The 18036-nt window shown below is 46.4% G+C and overlaps 1 protein-coding gene across 1 annotated transcript in view; it reads left to right on the top strand.

The window, feature by feature from the left end:
• The window catches only part of LOC140391630 (protein diaphanous homolog 3-like), an 837607-nt gene that overhangs the window by 666771 nt on the left and 152800 nt on the right, over nucleotides 1-18036 (top strand). Inside the window, exons 24-25 of the mRNA XM_072476316.1 lie at nucleotides 4996-5159; nucleotides 5721-5856. Of these exons, the coding sequence (XP_072332417.1) occupies nucleotides 4996-5159; nucleotides 5721-5856 (300 nt within the window). The remainder of the gene's footprint in view (nucleotides 1-4995; nucleotides 5160-5720; nucleotides 5857-18036) is intronic.

Raw genomic sequence — 18036 nt, 5'->3', positions numbered from 1 at the left:
GATGGTGTGTCTAACAATGTCAGACTCCTTAACTCCTTTCAGTTAGTTAAAGTCAACAGGTATAAAATGATAAGCTTTTTTAAATGTGCACTGATGATACTGTCTACAATTTCCAACCAGTTATCCTTTTGGAACAAACGACAGCTATTTTCGTAGTACTGTAAGAGAAAAGCATTCTTGTAATGACCACTTAAACACTCGCATTAACATCATGCCATGACGTGCCAAAAGAATATGCATTCTGCAAAGTGTCCCTGTGCATTGCATAGATTCATAAAGACATTTACAGCACAGGATGGGGCCTTTGGCTTATCGAGTCCATGCTGGCTCTGCGCAGAACGATCCAGTCAGTCTCATAACCCCACTCTATCCCATATCCCTGAAAGTTTATTTCCTTTCAGTATCCATCTAATTTACCTTTTAAATCATTAATCGTCTGCAGTTTCACCACCCTCGTGAGCATCGAGTTCTAAGTCACTACCACTTGCTATGTAAAACAAAGTTCTCCCTCATATTGCATCTCTTGCCCAAAACCTTATTTCTCTATCCCGCTAGTTCTTGCCGGGATGAGAAATTTCCAACTTGTGACAGAACACCAGCTTTCTGATCCTAGAATTCCACCCTTTAACATTTTTTCTAACCTATGCCTCCGCAGAGATGTTTTTGAAATGTATTGTGCTTTAATACAAAGTAACCTACTTTAGTGATACAACAGAAAGGGAACAGAGTCCCTACTGATCCTGGCAGAACGGGTTGATGTATGCAGTGTATCTACCCCTGTTTACCAAGGAAAAGCTTTTTGTCAAAGGTATGTTAAACAAGGAGGTTGCTGGGATACTGGATGAGATAAAGATATATTAATAGGAGGCAGTTGAAAGGCTGGCAGTTCTTAAAGTGGATACGTCACCTTCATCTGGATAAATAGTTGCTGAGGGAAGTAAGTTTAGAAATTACAGAAATTGCTATGTAACAAATTCATTTCATTCATGCATTTGAATGACAAATATTTTGGCAAGTACTGGTACATTAAAGATTAATGAAGAGCAGCACAAGCCAAAGAGCAATTTCCTGATTTTCACCTTTAATTATGCATATGTAGCTGCTCGAAGTTGCTGTCCAATTTACTTCTTAATAACAGTGAGTACTATAGCTTTGCTTTTATTCCTTCTGCAAAATCTCCAGATATAGGGCTGGATTCTGTGCTGCCTATTTTTTGTTCAAGGAATATTGGCATCGCTGGCTGGGCCAGCATTATTGCCCATCCCTGAGGGCATTTAAGAGCCAAGCACATTGCTGTGGATCTGGAATCACATAGAAACCGACGAGGTAAAGACGCAGATTTCCTTTCCGAAAGGACATTATTTAATGATCATCATTAGACTTTTAATTCCAAATTTTTGTTGAATTCAAAATTCACCATCTGCCATGTGGGATTGGAACCTGGGTCCCCAGAGCATTACCCTGGGTCTCTGGATTATTAATCCAGCAACAATACCACTACGCCACTATGTTCCCTGTCGCCAGTAGTGGAGTTCCCGATGCGGCGGAGAATCCTTTTATCAGGTCGCCCCTCAACCTCCTTTGTTCCAGTGAGAACAAACCAAGTTTCTCCAACCTTTCCTCCAAGATAATGCCCTCCATACCAGGCAACATCCTGGTAAATCTTTTCTGTACCCTCTCCAAAGCCTTCACATCCTTCTGGTAGTGTGGAGACCAGAATTGAACACTATATTCCAAGTGCGGCCCAGCTAAGGTGCTATGAAGCTGCAACATGACTTGCCAATTTTTTAATTTAGTGCCCGGCCGATGAAAGCAAGCATGTCGTATGCCTTCTTGACTACCTTCTCCATCTGCGTTGCCACTTTCAGTGACCTGTGTACCTGTACACCCAGATCCCTCTGCAAATCAATACTGTATATTTCCCATCTGTATTAGACCTTCCAAATTGCATTTGCCCATATTAAACTGCATCTGCCATCTCTCCACGCAAGTCTCCAACCAATCTATATCCTGCTGTATCCTCTGACGGTCCTCATCGCTATCCGCAATTTGTCCGCAAGCTTGCTAATCAGACCATTACATTTTCCTCCAAATCATTTATTCATATATGTATATATATTACAAACAGCAAGGGTCCCAGCACTGAACGCCACTAGTCACAGCCCTCCATTCAGAAACGCACCCTTCCACTGCTACCCTCTGTCTTCTATGACCGAGCCAATTCTGTATCCATCTTGCCACCTCTCCTCTGATCCAGTGTGAATTAACCTTCTGTACCAGTCTGCCATGAGAGACCTTGTCAAAGGCCTTACTGAAGTTCATGTAGACACCATCCACTGCCCTACCCTCATCAATCATCTTCGTCACTTCCTCGAAAACCTCTGGGTCTCAGGTGGAGAGTCTTCAGGTAAGCGTTCTTCAGGACGCGCGGCAACGCAGAATTGCCGAGTAGAACTGATAGCCAAGTTCTGCATGCATGAGTACAACCTCAACCGGGAGCTTAGATTCATGTCTCATTACATTCACCCCCACCACCTGGCCTGGACTTGCAAAATCCTACCAACTGTCCTGGCTTGAGACAATTCACACCTCTTTAACCTGTGATTATCTCTCTCTTCATCACATCGCCTGGACCTGTAAAGATTTAATTACCTGCAAAGACTCGGATTCAAAGTATCATGTTGCATCTTTGAATAAGTCTATATATGTGTTTGTGGAACCCACCTCTTCATTCACCTGATGAAGGAGCTGTGCTCCGAAAGGTAGTGATTCGAAACAAACCTGTTGGACTTTAATCTGGTGCTGTCAGACTTCTAACTGAACCCTCAGGGTGCCAGTCTACTTACCCTGCACATGTACCCCCGGCCGCAGTGGCCCTGCGCACCCGGGTTGAATGCCCAAGTTCGAAGATGGCTACTCACCTCCTTGGATCCCCACTGCTGCCATTCCACTAGCTTCACGTTTTTAAATAGGTGTACTAAACAGTGCCCGCGTGACCACTCAATGGGGAGGCGGTTAGATCACAGGAGGCCATTCAATAGGGGTCCTTCCCATTAATCGGATGGAGATTGGTCTTAATTATTGTTTTCTCGTCTATTTGCGGCAGGATCTGCAGCTCACCAACAGAAGCGGGCTGGTTAGATGGTAAACCGATCGGCGCCCGCCGTGGTTTTCGATTTCAGCCTCTGCTATCTAACCTGCCCGCTCGTTCTCACCCGGCACGCGTGGCTCGTGGCTAGTCCCGCCCTTAGTGTTTTCCCATTCTTTTTGTTTCTTTGTGTAACATAGAAATGTCTTGAAAAATACTGTGTCCCTTATTTCAATCATTTAGATCTATTTGTTAGTAATGGCTAATATGTGTCAGTGTTCTCCTAATGCTGTATTTTTTTTCTCCTTTGTTGCTGATTTTGTTCAAGCTAAAGCTTGTAATATTTAAAAAGGGACAGCAGAATGATTTGTTCTGGTGATGCTTTGTAATAATCTTTATAGTCACAAGTAGGCTTACATTAAGACGGCAATGAAGTTACTGTGAAAAGCCCCTAGTGCCACACTCCGGCGCCTGTTCGGGTACACAGAAGGAGAATTCAGAATGCCCAATTCACCTAACAGCACGTCTTTCGGGACTTGTGGGAGGAAACTGGAGCACCCGAAGGAAGCCCACGTAGACACGGGGAGAACGTGCAGACTCCGCACAGACAGTGACCCAAGTCGGGAATCGATCCTGGGGCTGTGAAGCAACAGTGCTACCTACTGTGCTACCGTGCTGCCCTGCTACCGTGCTGAGATGTTCCCCTGACCCCAGCTCCCGAAACTGTGTTGGATCAAGTCCCAGAAAATTATGTCAAACCTACCAACCTGGCAAATCCCATTGCAATCCAAATCTGTAACACCACAGACTGCATTTTTAATGTCCTGTGTATTGAGTCTGCAATTTAAGTTGTATTGAGAAAAACGTACGTGCTTTCCCATTGTTATGGGCCAGGGTTTAGAGAACCCCAAAGTGTATCATGGAGTTCACCTGACCCACAACTTTTACTAGATTGTGGTATGGGGAGCACACGGCCCACTCTACAGGTGTGGTACAGCAGAAATGGAAAAGTATTTTTTAAAGCAAAACAATGTTTATTCTATGAACTCAAGTTAATCTTTTTAAAACATACAGTGAACATCTTAGCAACCATTAATTCAAATACAACCCCCAAAGAATACAACACAAAGTAATCCTTAAGCTGTCCTTTTAACATCCATAAGACTTAAAAAATTACTTTTAACAGAAGCACATCAGGTTAAAGTCACTACTGAGAGTAGTTATTAGTTTTAAATCACCAAAGGATTGATTTACATTCTTTAGATTACAGAGAGACTCTAATACATCTTCTGACTGTGACTGCAGCTATCAGCTCTGAAAACAAAACTAAAACACACCCTGCAGCAAGCAGCCTAAAACGAAAGTAAAAAGCTGACGGACAGCCCAGTTCCACCCACTCTCTGACATCACTGCAGTAATAAACACCCATTTCTTAAAGGTACTCTCTCTACAGATATTTATATACATACCCATTTATAAACACCCATTTCTTACTCTCACATGACACCATATTGGCGCAAATTAGAGAGGTAGCAACTCTGATAAACATCCCAGTTGACTGGTTTCAGATTATCATCCACCAAAGTCTTGAACAAGTTGACTGTCGCAGTCTCTTTGAAACAACGAACCTCAGAAAGAAAAGTGGTGGAGATTCATTTAAAAAGAGTGCATCTTACTTTATTAAAAAATGCTCAAGACATAGAAATGCTCTGAACCTAATCTTGGAATGTCAATATTATTAAATCTGTGTTTGTTTTTTCTCTCATTCCAAAAAGGTTACATAAAATAGAAATTTGGAGGTGATTGCAAATTATTAAAATTCCAAACATGTAATTTTGTTTATTTCTCATGTTTTTTCTCTTTGACATTGACATAGTAACTGTGCACTTCCTTAACAATACATCACAGATTTGCCAGTCATGCCCGGGAAGATTACCATAAACTGGCTAACATGCACAGAAGCATGGAGAAGCTTTACCATGAGTTGATGCACTATTTTGTTATCAATCCAAAGAAAGTGACAGCAGAGGAGCTTTTCAGTGATATCAGTAACTTCAGATCCATGTTCATGGTATGTTCATATGGTATATGAAACTGTGAGAAGAAAGAAGCAAGCACTTCAGATTTATCTTATGAAAAGTTATTTTGTGATAGCATTATGCAACGTTTTGTTATTTATTAACAAGATTGTTTCAGACCATATGAACTAATTAGTTTGTGTGTGATATGAACGTAACGCTCAAGTATTGCTCACTAAAGAGTTTTATCAGATTAGGTTACTTTGCTTTCAGTGCTCAGAAAAGAAAAGATGTAAGAATGTATTTCAGATCTTCAGAAGGTTAAGTTACCTTGGCACTTAAGCGCTAGTATAAAATACTAGCCTGCCTTCAGGTATTAATCAGATTCAAATATGGTTTTCCCTTCAGCATACTGAGTACCAGAAACCAATATTTATGACAGAGGTGTTTCTTTCTTCACAAATGAAATCACAAAGAATGCTATCTCCATTTTTGTTCATAATTTTATTCTTTGACACACCTCCGAAGAAACAGGTGATGTAGGCCATTCACCCCTGCAAACGTGCTCCCCATCCAATACAATCATCTTTTAATCTTCATTTGTTTTACTGAAGCAAGCCATGAAAGAAAATGTAAAGCGGAGAGAGGCAACAGAGAAACTGAGACTCGCCAAATTGGCCAAAGAGAAAGTCGAGAAAGAAAAACGGGAACGGCAACAAAAGAAAAGGCATCTCCTGGAGAAGAATTCAGGTATAAAAAAAAACACATTCAACCATTAAAAAGAACAGGAAAAGAAAGGAATAATTCAGTTCTTTTAGGCTGTCATCAACTAATTTGCTGGCAATGCACCATACATCCCAATGATTTGATCATCAAGAAAAAGTAGATTGAATTCCTCCTATTTGTAGATTAACTGCATGTTTGTGGGACTCTGTTAATAATTCACACAAATTCTACTTTATTTAGTTTTCTCAAATCACATAATGCGCATCTGCTTTGGCAATACTCCATAGCCATTTCTCATTCAATTACAGGCATTGTAAATTGGAGAAATCCATTGAGAATGTTGTGCTCGATGTAAATGAACGATTAGGAAGCTTTCCAAAGCCCAATTTGGGCTGATTCTAACTCAACCCAAGCAGAAACCAATAGTATTTTGATTCGTAAAAGTCAATTTGTATCCAATCATCTGACCATTTTGTCAATCATAATGATTAAAAGCAAGCATTTTTAAGTCTCATGTTTGTGATGAGAAACACTCTCCATAGCTATAACCAGTGATGTTGACTGAGGACTATAACATGTTTTTTTTTTTTTTATAAATGTTTTATTGAAAATTTTTTCCCAAACAACAATTTTTCCCCTCTTACAAAGCAAACGCAACAATAACAATACAGAAATTTTAAACAATACACAAGTAACAAAACCCCTTTATCTTTGACCTAAACTAAACCCCCCCCCCCGTCCCCCTGGGTTGCTGCTGCTGGTCATCTGTCTTCCCTCTAACGTTCCCCTAGGTAGTCGAGAAATGGCTGCCACCGCCTGGTGAACCCTTGAGCCGATCCTCTCAGGGCAAACTTTATCTGCTCCAGTTTAATGAACCCCGCCATATCATTTACCCAGGCCTCCAGTCCGGGGGGTTTCGCCTCCTTCCACATGAGTAGGATCCTGCGCCGGGCTACTAGGGACGCAAAGGCCACAACGTCGGCCTCTTTCGCCTCCTGCACTCCCGGCTCTTCCGCAACTCCAAATAGAGCTAACCCCCAGCCTGGTTTGACCCGGGCCTTCACCACCCGCGAAATCACTCCCGTCACTCCCTTCCAATACCCTTCCAGTGCCGGGCATGCCCAAAACATATGTGCGTGGTTTGCCGGGCTCCCGCCACACCTCCCACATTTGTCCTCCACTCCAAAGAACCTGCTCAATCTTGCTCCCGTTATGTGTGCTCTATGTAGCACCTTAAATTGAATCAGGCTAAGCCTGGCACATGAGGAAGAGGAATTTACCCTGCTTAGGGCATCAGCCCACATACCCTCCTCTATCTCCTCCCCTAGTTCTTCTTCCCACTTTCCTTTTAGTTCGCCCACCGACTCCTCCCCCTCTTCCCTCATCTCTCGGTAAATCTCTGATACCTTGCCCTCTCCGACCCACACCCCTGAAAGCACCCTGTCCTGTATCCCCTGTGTCGGGAGCAACGGAAATTCCCTCACCTGTTGTCTAGTAAATGCCCTCACCTGCATATATCTCAAGAAATTTCCCCGGGGCAACTTATACTTTTCCTCCAATGCTCCCAAGCTCGCAAAAGTCCCATCTATAAATAAATCTCCCACCCTCCTAATTCCCAACTGGAACCAGCTCTGAAATCCTCCATCCATTCTTCCTGGGGCGAACCTATGGTTGTTCCTGATTGGGGACCCCACCAGGGCTCCCCGCACCCCTCTCTGTCGCCTCCACTGTCCCCAGATATTCAATGTTGCCGCCACCACCGGGTTCGTGGTAAACTTTTTAGGTGAGATCGGTAGCGGCGCCGTCACCAGCGCCTCTAAACTCGTCCCTTTACAGGACTTTCTCTCCAGTCTTTCCCACGCCGCTCCCTCACCCTCCATCATCCATTTACGTATCATTGCCACATTGGCGGCCCAATAGTAATCGCCCAAGTTCGGTAGTGCCAATCCTCCTCTGTCCCTACTACGCTGAAGGAACCCCCTCCTTACTCTCGGAACTTTCCCTGCCCACACGAAGCTCGTGATGCTCCTGTCTATTTTATTAAAAAAGGTCTTAGTGATTAGTATAGGGAGACATTGAAATACAAATAAGAACCTCGGGAGGACCATCATCTTAATTGCTTGCACCCTGCCCGCCAGCGATAGAGGCTGCATGTCCCACCTCTTGAAGTCCTCCTCCATTTGTTCTACCAACCGTGTCAGATTAAGTCTGTGCAAGGTTCCCCAGCTCCTAGCGATCTGAATCCCCAGGTATCGGAAGTTTCTTTCCACTTTCCTTAGAGGCAAGCCTTCTATCTCTCTACTCTGGTCCCCTGGATGTATCACAAATAATTCACTCTTCCCCATGTTTAGCCTATACCCCGAGAAATCCCCGAACCCCCTCAAAATTCGCATAGCCTCTATCATTCCCCCCGCTGGGTCCGACACGTATAACAATAGGTCATCCGCATATAACGAGACTCGGTGTTCTTCTCCCCCTCTAATCACCCCTCTCCATTTTCTGGAGTCTCTCAACGCCATGGCCAGAGGTTCAATTGCCAACGCGAACAACAATGGAGACAGCGGGCATCCCTGTCTTGTTCCCCTATATAGTCGGAAATACTCCGATCTATGTCGACCTGTAACTACGCTTGCCGTTGGAGCCCCATAAAGAAGTCTAACCCAGCTAATAAACCCGTTCCCAAACCCAAACCTCCTTAACACTTCCCATAAATACTCCCACTCCACCCTATCAAATGCCTTCTCTGCGTCCATTGCCGCCACTATCTCTGCCTCCCCCTCCACTGGGGGCATCATTATCACCCCTAATAGTCGTCGCACGTTAACATTCAGTTGTCTCCCTTTTACGAACCCTGTCTGGTCTTCGTGCACCACCCCCGGGACACAGTCCTCTATCCTCGATGCCAGTACCTTTGCCAACAATTTGGCGTCCACGTTCAACAATGAAATGGGTCTATAGGACCCGCACTGCAACGGATCTTTATCCCTCTTCAAAATTAACGATATCGTCGCCTCCGACATCATCGGGGGTAGAGTCCCCCCTTTCCTGGCCTCATTGAACGTCCTCACCATCAGCGGGGCCAACAAGTCCACATATTTTCTGTAATACTCCACCGGGAACCCGTCTGGTCCTGGGGCCTTCCCTGCTTGCATGCTTCCCAGTCCCTTAATAACCTCGTCCACCCCAATCGGTGCCCCCAGGCCTACCACCCCCCCGCTCCTCCACTTTCGGGAACCTCAATTGGTCCAGGAACTGCCGCATCCCCTCCTCTCCCTCTGGGGGTTGAGACCTATACAGTTCCTCATAGAAGGTCTTGAACACCTCATTTATCTTTCCTGCCCTTCGCACCGTGTCTCCCCTTTCGTCTCTAATTCCTCCTATCTCCCTCGCTGCTGCCCTCTTTCGCAATTGATGAGCCAACAGGCGACTCGCCTTTTCCCCATATTCATACCTCCTCCCCTGTGCCTTCCTCCACAGTACCTCCGCCTTTCTGGTGGTCAGAAGGTCAAATTCCGTCTGGAGTCGTCTCCTCTCCCTGTACAATTCCTCCTCCGGGGTCTCTGCAAATTCCCTATCCACCCTTAAAATCTCCCCCAGTAACCTTTCCCTTTCCTTGGCCTCTGTTTTCCTTTTGTGGGCCCCAATGGAGATCAGCTCTCCTCTGACCACCGCTTTTAGTGCTTCCCATACCACTCCCACAGGGACCTCGCCGTCGTCATTGACCTCCAGATATCTCTCAATACACCCCCGCACTCTTGCACACACTCCCTCATCCGCCATCAGTCCCACATCTAATCGCCAGAGTGTTCTCTGCTCCCTTTCCTCTCCTAATTCCAGGTCCACCCAATGTGGGGCATGATCCGAAACCGCTATGGCTGAGTACTCAGCTTCTTCCACCCTAGAGATCAACGACCTTCCCAAAACAAAAAAATCTATCCGGGAGTACACTTTATGGACATGGGAGAAGAAGGAAAACTCCCTAGCCCTAGGTCTAAGAAATCGCCATGGGTCCACTCCCCCCATTTGGTCCATAAACCCCTTAAGTACCTTGGCCGCTGCCGACCTTCTTCCGGTCCTTGAGCTGGATCTATCTAGCCCCGGGTCCAGCACCGTATTAAAGTCCCCTCCTAAAATCAAGTTTCCTACCTCCAGGTCCGGTATACGCCCCAGCATCCGTCTCATAAATCCCGCATCGTCCCAGTTTGGGGCATGCACGTTAACCAACACGACCTCCATTCCCTCCAGCCTGCCACTCACCATTACATATCTACCTCCGCTATCTGCTACGATGTTCTTTGCTTCAAATGCGACCTGTTTCCCCACCAAAATGGCCACCCCTCTATTCTTTGCGTCCAGTCCTGAGTGGAACACCTGTCCCACCCATCCTTTCCTTAGCCTGACTTGGTCCGCCACCTTTAGGTGCGTCTCTTGGAGCATAACCACGTCTGCCCTTAGTCCTTTCAAATGCGCGAGCACTCTGGCCCTTTTTATCGGTCCGTTCAGGCCTCTCACGTTCCACGTGATCAGCCTCACTAGGGGGCTACCTGCCCCCCTCCCGTGTCGACTAGCCATTACCTTCTCTAGGCCAGTCCCATATCCCGCCTCCGCGCTCCCGCTCGCTCCCCCAGCGTCGCACACCATCCCCGCCCACCCACTCTTTGGCCATTTCCTTTTGGATTTCCGCAGCAGCAACCCAGTTGTCCCCCCCCCCCCCCTCCCCCTCCCTCCCCCCCTCCCCGCTAGATCTCTTTCTAGCATGATTGCTCCCCCCATATTACTTCCGTAAGTCAGCTGACTTCAACTGACCCCGGCTACTCCTGCTCACTCCTCGACCCCCCCCCCCATGTGGGGAACTCCCATCCGCCTTGCGCCTGTCTTCCCGCCTTATTCTTTCTGGTGCGGGAGACTATAACATGTTTTAATAGTAAGATAAACAAAACCTTTGAATCCAAATCCTCATTGCAATAATTATGTTTTACACCTTTCTCTCAGCTTCTGTTGCGAAAACCTTTGTGTCTCTACATTACATGGTTATACCAAAAAACTCTGAATAAGTGGAAGCGAATAAGAAACATATCAATAATAGTCAGCAAACTACTCACTTCCATCACGAACAAGCTCCTTTTTATTGAACTAACAAGATCAGAATAGCTTACTATTTCTGTTAGCATATTGCACATTTCTTTTCTGCTGCATTTAGTTGCTGTTTGCCATGTGAATCGATTCTTTTCGTTGGTTCTGCATTCTATCACTGTCACATGGTTCTTTCATCCTTTGTAAATTTTAATACATATATTTTTCTTCTGTAAGGCTATCTGGTGTCTTTGTAACATAGAAATAGGGAAAGACAATTCAGCCTCTCAAACTTTTCCTCCATTCAATTAAATCAAGGGTTATTTGTTCTCAACTTTATCTGCCCACCTTGCTAAGCAACGCGTAATGCTCTTGCCATCCATCAAATCTCAGTTTTGACATTTTGAACAGCTTTTTGATGAGAAATAGTTCCCAGATGTCCATTACCTTTAGTGTGAAGAAGTGCTTGCTGACATCACCCCTGAATAACCTAGCTCTAATTTGAAGGTTATGCTTTCTGATGATTGATTGATTGATATTTATTGTCACATGTTCCGAAGTACAGTGAAAAGTATTTTTCTGTGGCCAAGGGAACATACGCAGTACGTACATAGTAGACAAAAGAATAATCAACAGAGTACATTGACAGTGGTGCATCAACAAATAGTGGTTGCAGTGGTTACAGTGCGGAACAAGGTCAAACAGGGCTGGTTTAGCCCAGGGCTAAATAGCTGGCTTTTAAAGCAGACCAAGGCAGGCCAGCAGCACTGTTCAATTCCTGAACAGGTGCTGGAATGTGGCGACTAGGGGCTTTCCCAGTAATTTATTTGAAGCCTACTTGTAACAATAAGCGATTTTCATTTCATCTTTCAAGAGCAGCATATGGCACCGTGAATAGTGTCCTTGCAGGGAACAGATCGTCCAAGGGAGAGTCGTTGAGGAGTCTAGTAGCTGTGAGGAAGAAGCTGTTCATATGTCTGGATGTCTGAGTTATTTCTTGTTCTGAAATTCCCCAACAGAACAAATAGCTTTATCTAAAACTTACCAATTTATTTAATCATCTTAACAGAAATTGGCCTTTCATTTATCATATATACACAGGGGAATACAAGCCTGACCTGTCCTCAAAATTCAATCCTTTAGACCCTAGTATATTTTTGGAAAATTTGCACTGCACCCCTTTCAAGGCCAGTATATCCTGTTGGGCCGCAGTGCCCAGTAATGAACAAAGCATTCCAAATGGTGTCTAACCAGAGTGTTTTATAACCTAAGCATAATTTCTACCCTTTGTGTTCCCACTTGAGATAAAGACCAATATTATGTTGGTCTTTTAAATTATTGTTTGTACTTGTTGACTAGCTTCTAGAGATTTCTGTACTTAGACCTCTAAACCTCTCTGCTCCTCTTTCAGAAAGGATGTTATGTGGCATTGGTGAGACCCCATCTTGAATACTGTGTGCAATTTTGGTATCCTTACTGAAGAAAGGGGGTAAATGCATTGGAGGTCATTCAGAGGATGTCGACTAGATTGATACTTGAATGAGCAGATTGTCTTATGACGAAAGGTTAGACAGACTGGGCTTGTTTCCACTGGAGCTGAGAAGAGTGAGGGGTCTATCAGTTTTTAAAGGGGTATATAGGTTCTTCAAAGGTCTTGACAAGGTGTTTCTGGAAAGGATGTTTCCTCTTGTAGCTGAATCTAGAACTATGGGACACTGTTTTAAAATTAACATTGCCTTGTTCGGGCAGAGATGAAGAGAATTTGTTTCTCTGAGGATTGGGCGACTTTGAACTCTGTGGGTGCGATTCTCCCAATCGGAGACAAAGTGCCCCTGATAGCAGGAAAACTAGAGTGATTCCCGCTGGCACTAAGAGCGATCCCCAACGTGCCATTCAACGGCACTTCAAAAAGGTTTTACCATTAATCGGGTTTCAAGTGTCATTCAATGGCACACCAAGATGGGCTCTTGCTGGACCTAAGAGGGGTGGGACCTAATCTCTCTGACAGGTCCAACTCCTCAGAGACTAAAGGGTGCTCCAATCTCAGAATGCTGCTGCAGCTCCCCACAGATTGCTGGCAAGGGCTCCCCCTCAGTCTCTCCCTTCTGCCCCCCCACCGTCCCCCCTTCAGCTCCCCCTTGATTTCCTTCCCCCCCTTCAGGCCCAGCTCCTCAGATTTGCCAACCTGGCACCTTGTCGTTTGAGGAGTGGCAAGGGGGTGGGTACCCGCCCTACAAATTCCTCCAGGATCCTGAGAAGGGGCTCTTCATGTGAGGTGGGGGTCAGGGGGTCTTGCGCTGGGCTAGAAGGGCTCAGGTCAGGTGTTATTCCTGGGATGAGGGCAGTTTGGCTGCACTTCCTGTAGCCTTTAAACTCACACGGGTGGGATTAAACTAGTATGGCAGGGGAAGTGGGTACCGGAGCAATAGGTCAGAAGTGAAAAAATTGAGTGAGAACTAGGGAATAGGGCCAGTATGGCTCTGAGGAAGAGCAGACAGGGAGATGTTGCTGAAAACAGCAGGACTGGTGGCCTGAAGTGCATATGTTTTAATGCAAGAAGTATAACTGGTAAGGCAGATGAACGTAGAGCTTGGATTAGTACTTGGAACTATGATGTTGTTGCCATCACAGAGACCTGGTTGAGGGAAGGACAGGTTTGGCAGCTAAACGTTCCAGGATTTAGATGTTTCAGGGGGGATAGAGTGGAGGAGTTGCGCTACTGGTTCGGGAGAATATCACAGCTGTACTGCGAGAGGCCGCCTCAGAGGTCAGCGAGGCTATATGGGTAGAGATCAGAAGTAAGAAGGGTGCAGTCACAACGTTGGGGGTTTACTACATCGAGCCAACAGCTAGCAGGAGATAGAGAAGCAGATAGGTAGACAGATTTTGGAAAGGAGTAAAAGCAACAGGGTTGTTGTGATGGGAGACTTTAACGTCCCCAATATGGACTGGGACTCACTTAGTGCTAGGGGCTTGGACGGGGCAGAATTTGTAAGGAGCATCCAGGAGGGCTTCTTAAAACAATATGTAGATAGTCCAACTAGGGAAGGGGCTGTACTGGACCTGGTATTGGGGAATGAGCCCGACCAGGTGGTAGAAGTTTCAGTAGGGGAGCGTTTTGGGAACAGTGACCACAATTCAGTAAGTTTTAAAGTGCTGGTGGACAAGGATAAGAGTGGTCCTAGGGTGAATATGCTAAATTGGGGGAAGGCTAATTATAACAATATTAGGCGGGAACTGAAGAACCTAGTTTGGGGGCGGATGTTTGAGGATAAATCAACATCTGACATGTGGGATGCTTTCAAATGTCAGTTGAAAGGAACTCAGGACTGGCATGTTCCTGTGAGGAACAAGGATAAATACGGCAAATTTCGGGAACCTTGGATAACGAGAGATATTGTAGGCCTCGTCAAAAAGAAAAAGGAGGCATTTGTCAGGGAGAGAATGCTGGGAACAGACGAAGCCTGTGTGGTATATAAGGAAAGTAGGAAGGAACTTAAGCAAGGAGTCAGGAGGGCTAAAAGGGGTCACGAAAAGTCATTGGCAAATAGGGTTAAGGAAAATCCCAAGGCTTTTTACACGTACATAAAAAGCAAGAGGGTAGCCAGGGAAAGGGTTGGCCCACTGAAGGACAGGGGAGGAAATCTATGTGTGGAGCCAGAGGAAATGGGCGAGGTAATAAATGAGTAGTTTGCATCAGTATCCACCAAAGAGAAGGAATTGGTGGATGTTCAGTCTGGCGAAGGGTGTGTAGATAGCCTGGATCACATTGAGATCCAAAAAGAAGAGGTGTTGGGCGTCTTGAAAAATATTACGGTAAATAAGTCCCCAGGGCCTGATGGGATCTAACCCAGAGCACTGAAGGAGGCAAGAGAGGAAATTGCTGAGGCCTTGACAGAAATCTTTGGATCCTCACTGTCTTCAGATAATGTCCCAGAGGACTGGAGAATAGCCAATGTTGTTCCTTTGTTTAAGAAGGGTAGCAAGGATAATCCAGGGAACTACAGGCCGGTGAGCCTTGCGTCAGTGGTAGGGAAATAACTGGAGAGAATTCTTCGAGACAGGATCTACCCCCATTTGGAAGCAAATAGACGTATTAGCGAGAGGCAGCCTGGTTTAGTGAAGGGGAGGTCGTGTCTCACTAACTTGATAGAGTTTTTCGAGGAGGTCACAAAGATGATTGATGCAGGTAGGGCAGTGGATGTTGTCTATATGGACTTCAGTAAGGCCTTTGACAAGGTCCCTCAAGGCAGACAGGTACAAAAGGTGAAGTCACACGGGATCAGAGGTGAGCTGGCAAGATGGATACAGAGCTGGCTAGGTCATAGTGTGCTCACCCCAGTCCAACGCCGGCATCTCCACATCATGGCTACCATCGACACCGCAAACTGCTGACTCAAAGTGGAGAGGATCTCCAGGAAGATTGCGCATCTCGACACTGACATTAAGTTTCTACAAAAATGCAAGAAAACAGACAAGATCCCGAAAGGGCTACAGATCACAAACCCACTCAAGTCGACCTACAACACAGACTATGCTGAGAGACTCTGCCGTCGCACCTCTCTCACACTCCTCAACCACCTCGTACGCCAGCTCTACAGCAGACAACGCAACCTGGAAACCAAGATAGAGGCCATATTTTCAACTTGCGCTCAGGACACACCAGACCAGCTGCGGAACACCGCCAAACAGCTGAGACAACAATACTATGCCACCTATATGCATACCAAGAACAGGAAGCTTGAGAAACTCGGCATCACCACCAGCAGCAACCAAGCCACCCCCGGTACCACAGTAGAAAACAATACAGGGAAATCTATTGTCAACTTGTCGGACTACACCCTTCAACCAGACGAAATCGAAGTCCTCAGCAGAGGGCTCAATTTCTGCACCACCACCAAAATGGACCCCATCAGTCTCACGGCAGACACGGAGGAATTCATCAGGCGAATGAGGCTCCGGGAATTCTTCCACAGACCCCAAGAGGCCAACAGCGAACCCAAGCAGACTATCAATGAACCGGAACAGCAGACCGAGAGATCTGCGGTGTGGCAACCGAAGAGGAAAGAGTCGAATTGGACCCCTCCAGAAGGCCGCTGCCCTAGACTCGACATGTATGCTCAAGCCGTCAGGAGTCGCGTCAATGCCAGATTCATCAGTCGCATTCACAAGACAGCCCCGAACGTCACCCAAGCACAACGCAATGCCATCCCCGCTCTCAAGACCAACCGCAGCATCGTCATCAAACCAGCAAAGGAGGGGCCACTGTCATACTGAACAGAACGGACTACTGCAAAGAAGTATACCGACAACTGAACAACCAAGAACACTACAGTCAGTTACCCGCAGATCCGACCAAGGAACACATCCGCCAACTTAACAGACTGATCAAGACCTTGGATCCAGATCTTCAGAGCACCCTACGTGTTCTCATCCCACGTACTCCCCGCATTGGAGATCGCTACTGCCTCCCGAAAATACACAAGGCCAACACACCAGGCCGTCCTATCGTTTCAGGCAATGGGACCCTGTGTGAGAACTTCTCTGGCTACATCGATGGCATCTTGAAACGCATCGTACAAGATACGCCCAGCTTCTGTCGCGACACGATGGACTTCCTACAGAAACTCAGCACCCATGGACCAGTTGAACTAGGAACATTCCTCGTCACAATGGACGTCTCGGCACTCTATACCAGCATAGCCCATGACGACGGCATTGCTGCAACAGCCTCAGTACTCAAAACCGACAACTGCCAATCTCCAGACGCAATTCTGCAACTCATCCGCTTCATTCTGGATCACAACGTCTTCACCTCCGACAACAAGTTCTTCATCCAGACGCATGGAACAGCCATGGGGACCAAACCCGCACCCCAATACACCAACATCTTCATGCACAAGTTTGAACAGGACCTACTCACCGCACAGGACCTTCAACCGACGTTATACACCAGGTACATCGATGACATTTTTTTCCTTTGGACCCACGGCAAAGAACCACTGAAACGACTACACGATGACATCAATAAGTTCCACCCAACCATCAGACTCACCATGGACTACTCTCCAAAATCAGTTGCATTCTTGGACACACTCGTCTCCATCAAGGACGGTCACCTCAGCACTTCGCTTTACCGCAAACCCACGGATAACCTCACGATGCTCCACTTCTCCAGCTTCCACCCTAAACACATTAAAGAAGCCATCCCCTATGGACAAGCTCTCCATATACACAGGATCTGCTCAGACGAGGAGGAGCGTAACAGACATCTACAGACGTTGAAAGATGCCCTCGTACGAACGGGATATGGCGCTCGACTCATCACTCGACAGTTCCAACGCGCCACAGCAAAAAACTGCACCGACCTCCTCAGAAGATAAACATGGGACACAACCAACAGAATACCCTTCGTCGTCCAGTACTTTCTCGGAGCGGAGAAACTACGACATCTTCTTCACAGCCTTCAACACGTCATCGATGAAGATGAACATCTTGCCAAGGTCATCCCCACACCCCCACTACTTGCCTTCAAACAACCGCGCAACCTCAAACAAACCATTGTTTGCAGCAAACTACCCAGCCTTCAGAACAGGGACCACGACACCACACAACCCTGCCATGGCAATCTCTGCAAGACGTGCCAGGTCATCGACATGGATACTACCATTACACGTGAGAACACCACCCACCAGGTACGCGGTACATACTCGTGCGACTCGGCCAACGTTGTCTACCTCACACGCTGCAGGAAAGGATGTCCCGAAGCGTGGTACATTGGCGAGACCATGCAGACGCTGCAACAACGAATGAACGGACATCGCGCGACAATCACCAGGCAGGAATGTTCCCTTCCAGTCGGGGAACACTTCAGCAGCCAAGGATATTCAGCCTCTGATCTCCGGGTAAACGTTCTCCAAGGCGGCCTTCAGGACGCGCAACAACGCAGAATTGCCGGGCAGAAGCTTATAGCCAAGTTCCGCACTCATGAGTGCGGCCTCAACCGGGACCTGGGATTCATGTCGCATTACATTCATCCCCCACTACCTGGCCTGCGAAATCCTACCAACTGTCCTGGCTTGACACAATTCACACCTCTTTCACCTGGGTTTTACCCCATCTCTGGATCTG

The sequence above is a fragment of the Scyliorhinus torazame genome, chromosome 15, assembly GCF_047496885.1.
Source record: "Scyliorhinus torazame isolate Kashiwa2021f chromosome 15, sScyTor2.1, whole genome shotgun sequence".
In the NCBI taxonomy this organism is placed as follows: Eukaryota; Metazoa; Chordata; class Chondrichthyes; order Carcharhiniformes; family Scyliorhinidae; genus Scyliorhinus; species Scyliorhinus torazame.
This window is presented reverse-complemented; position numbering and strand designations above follow the sequence as displayed.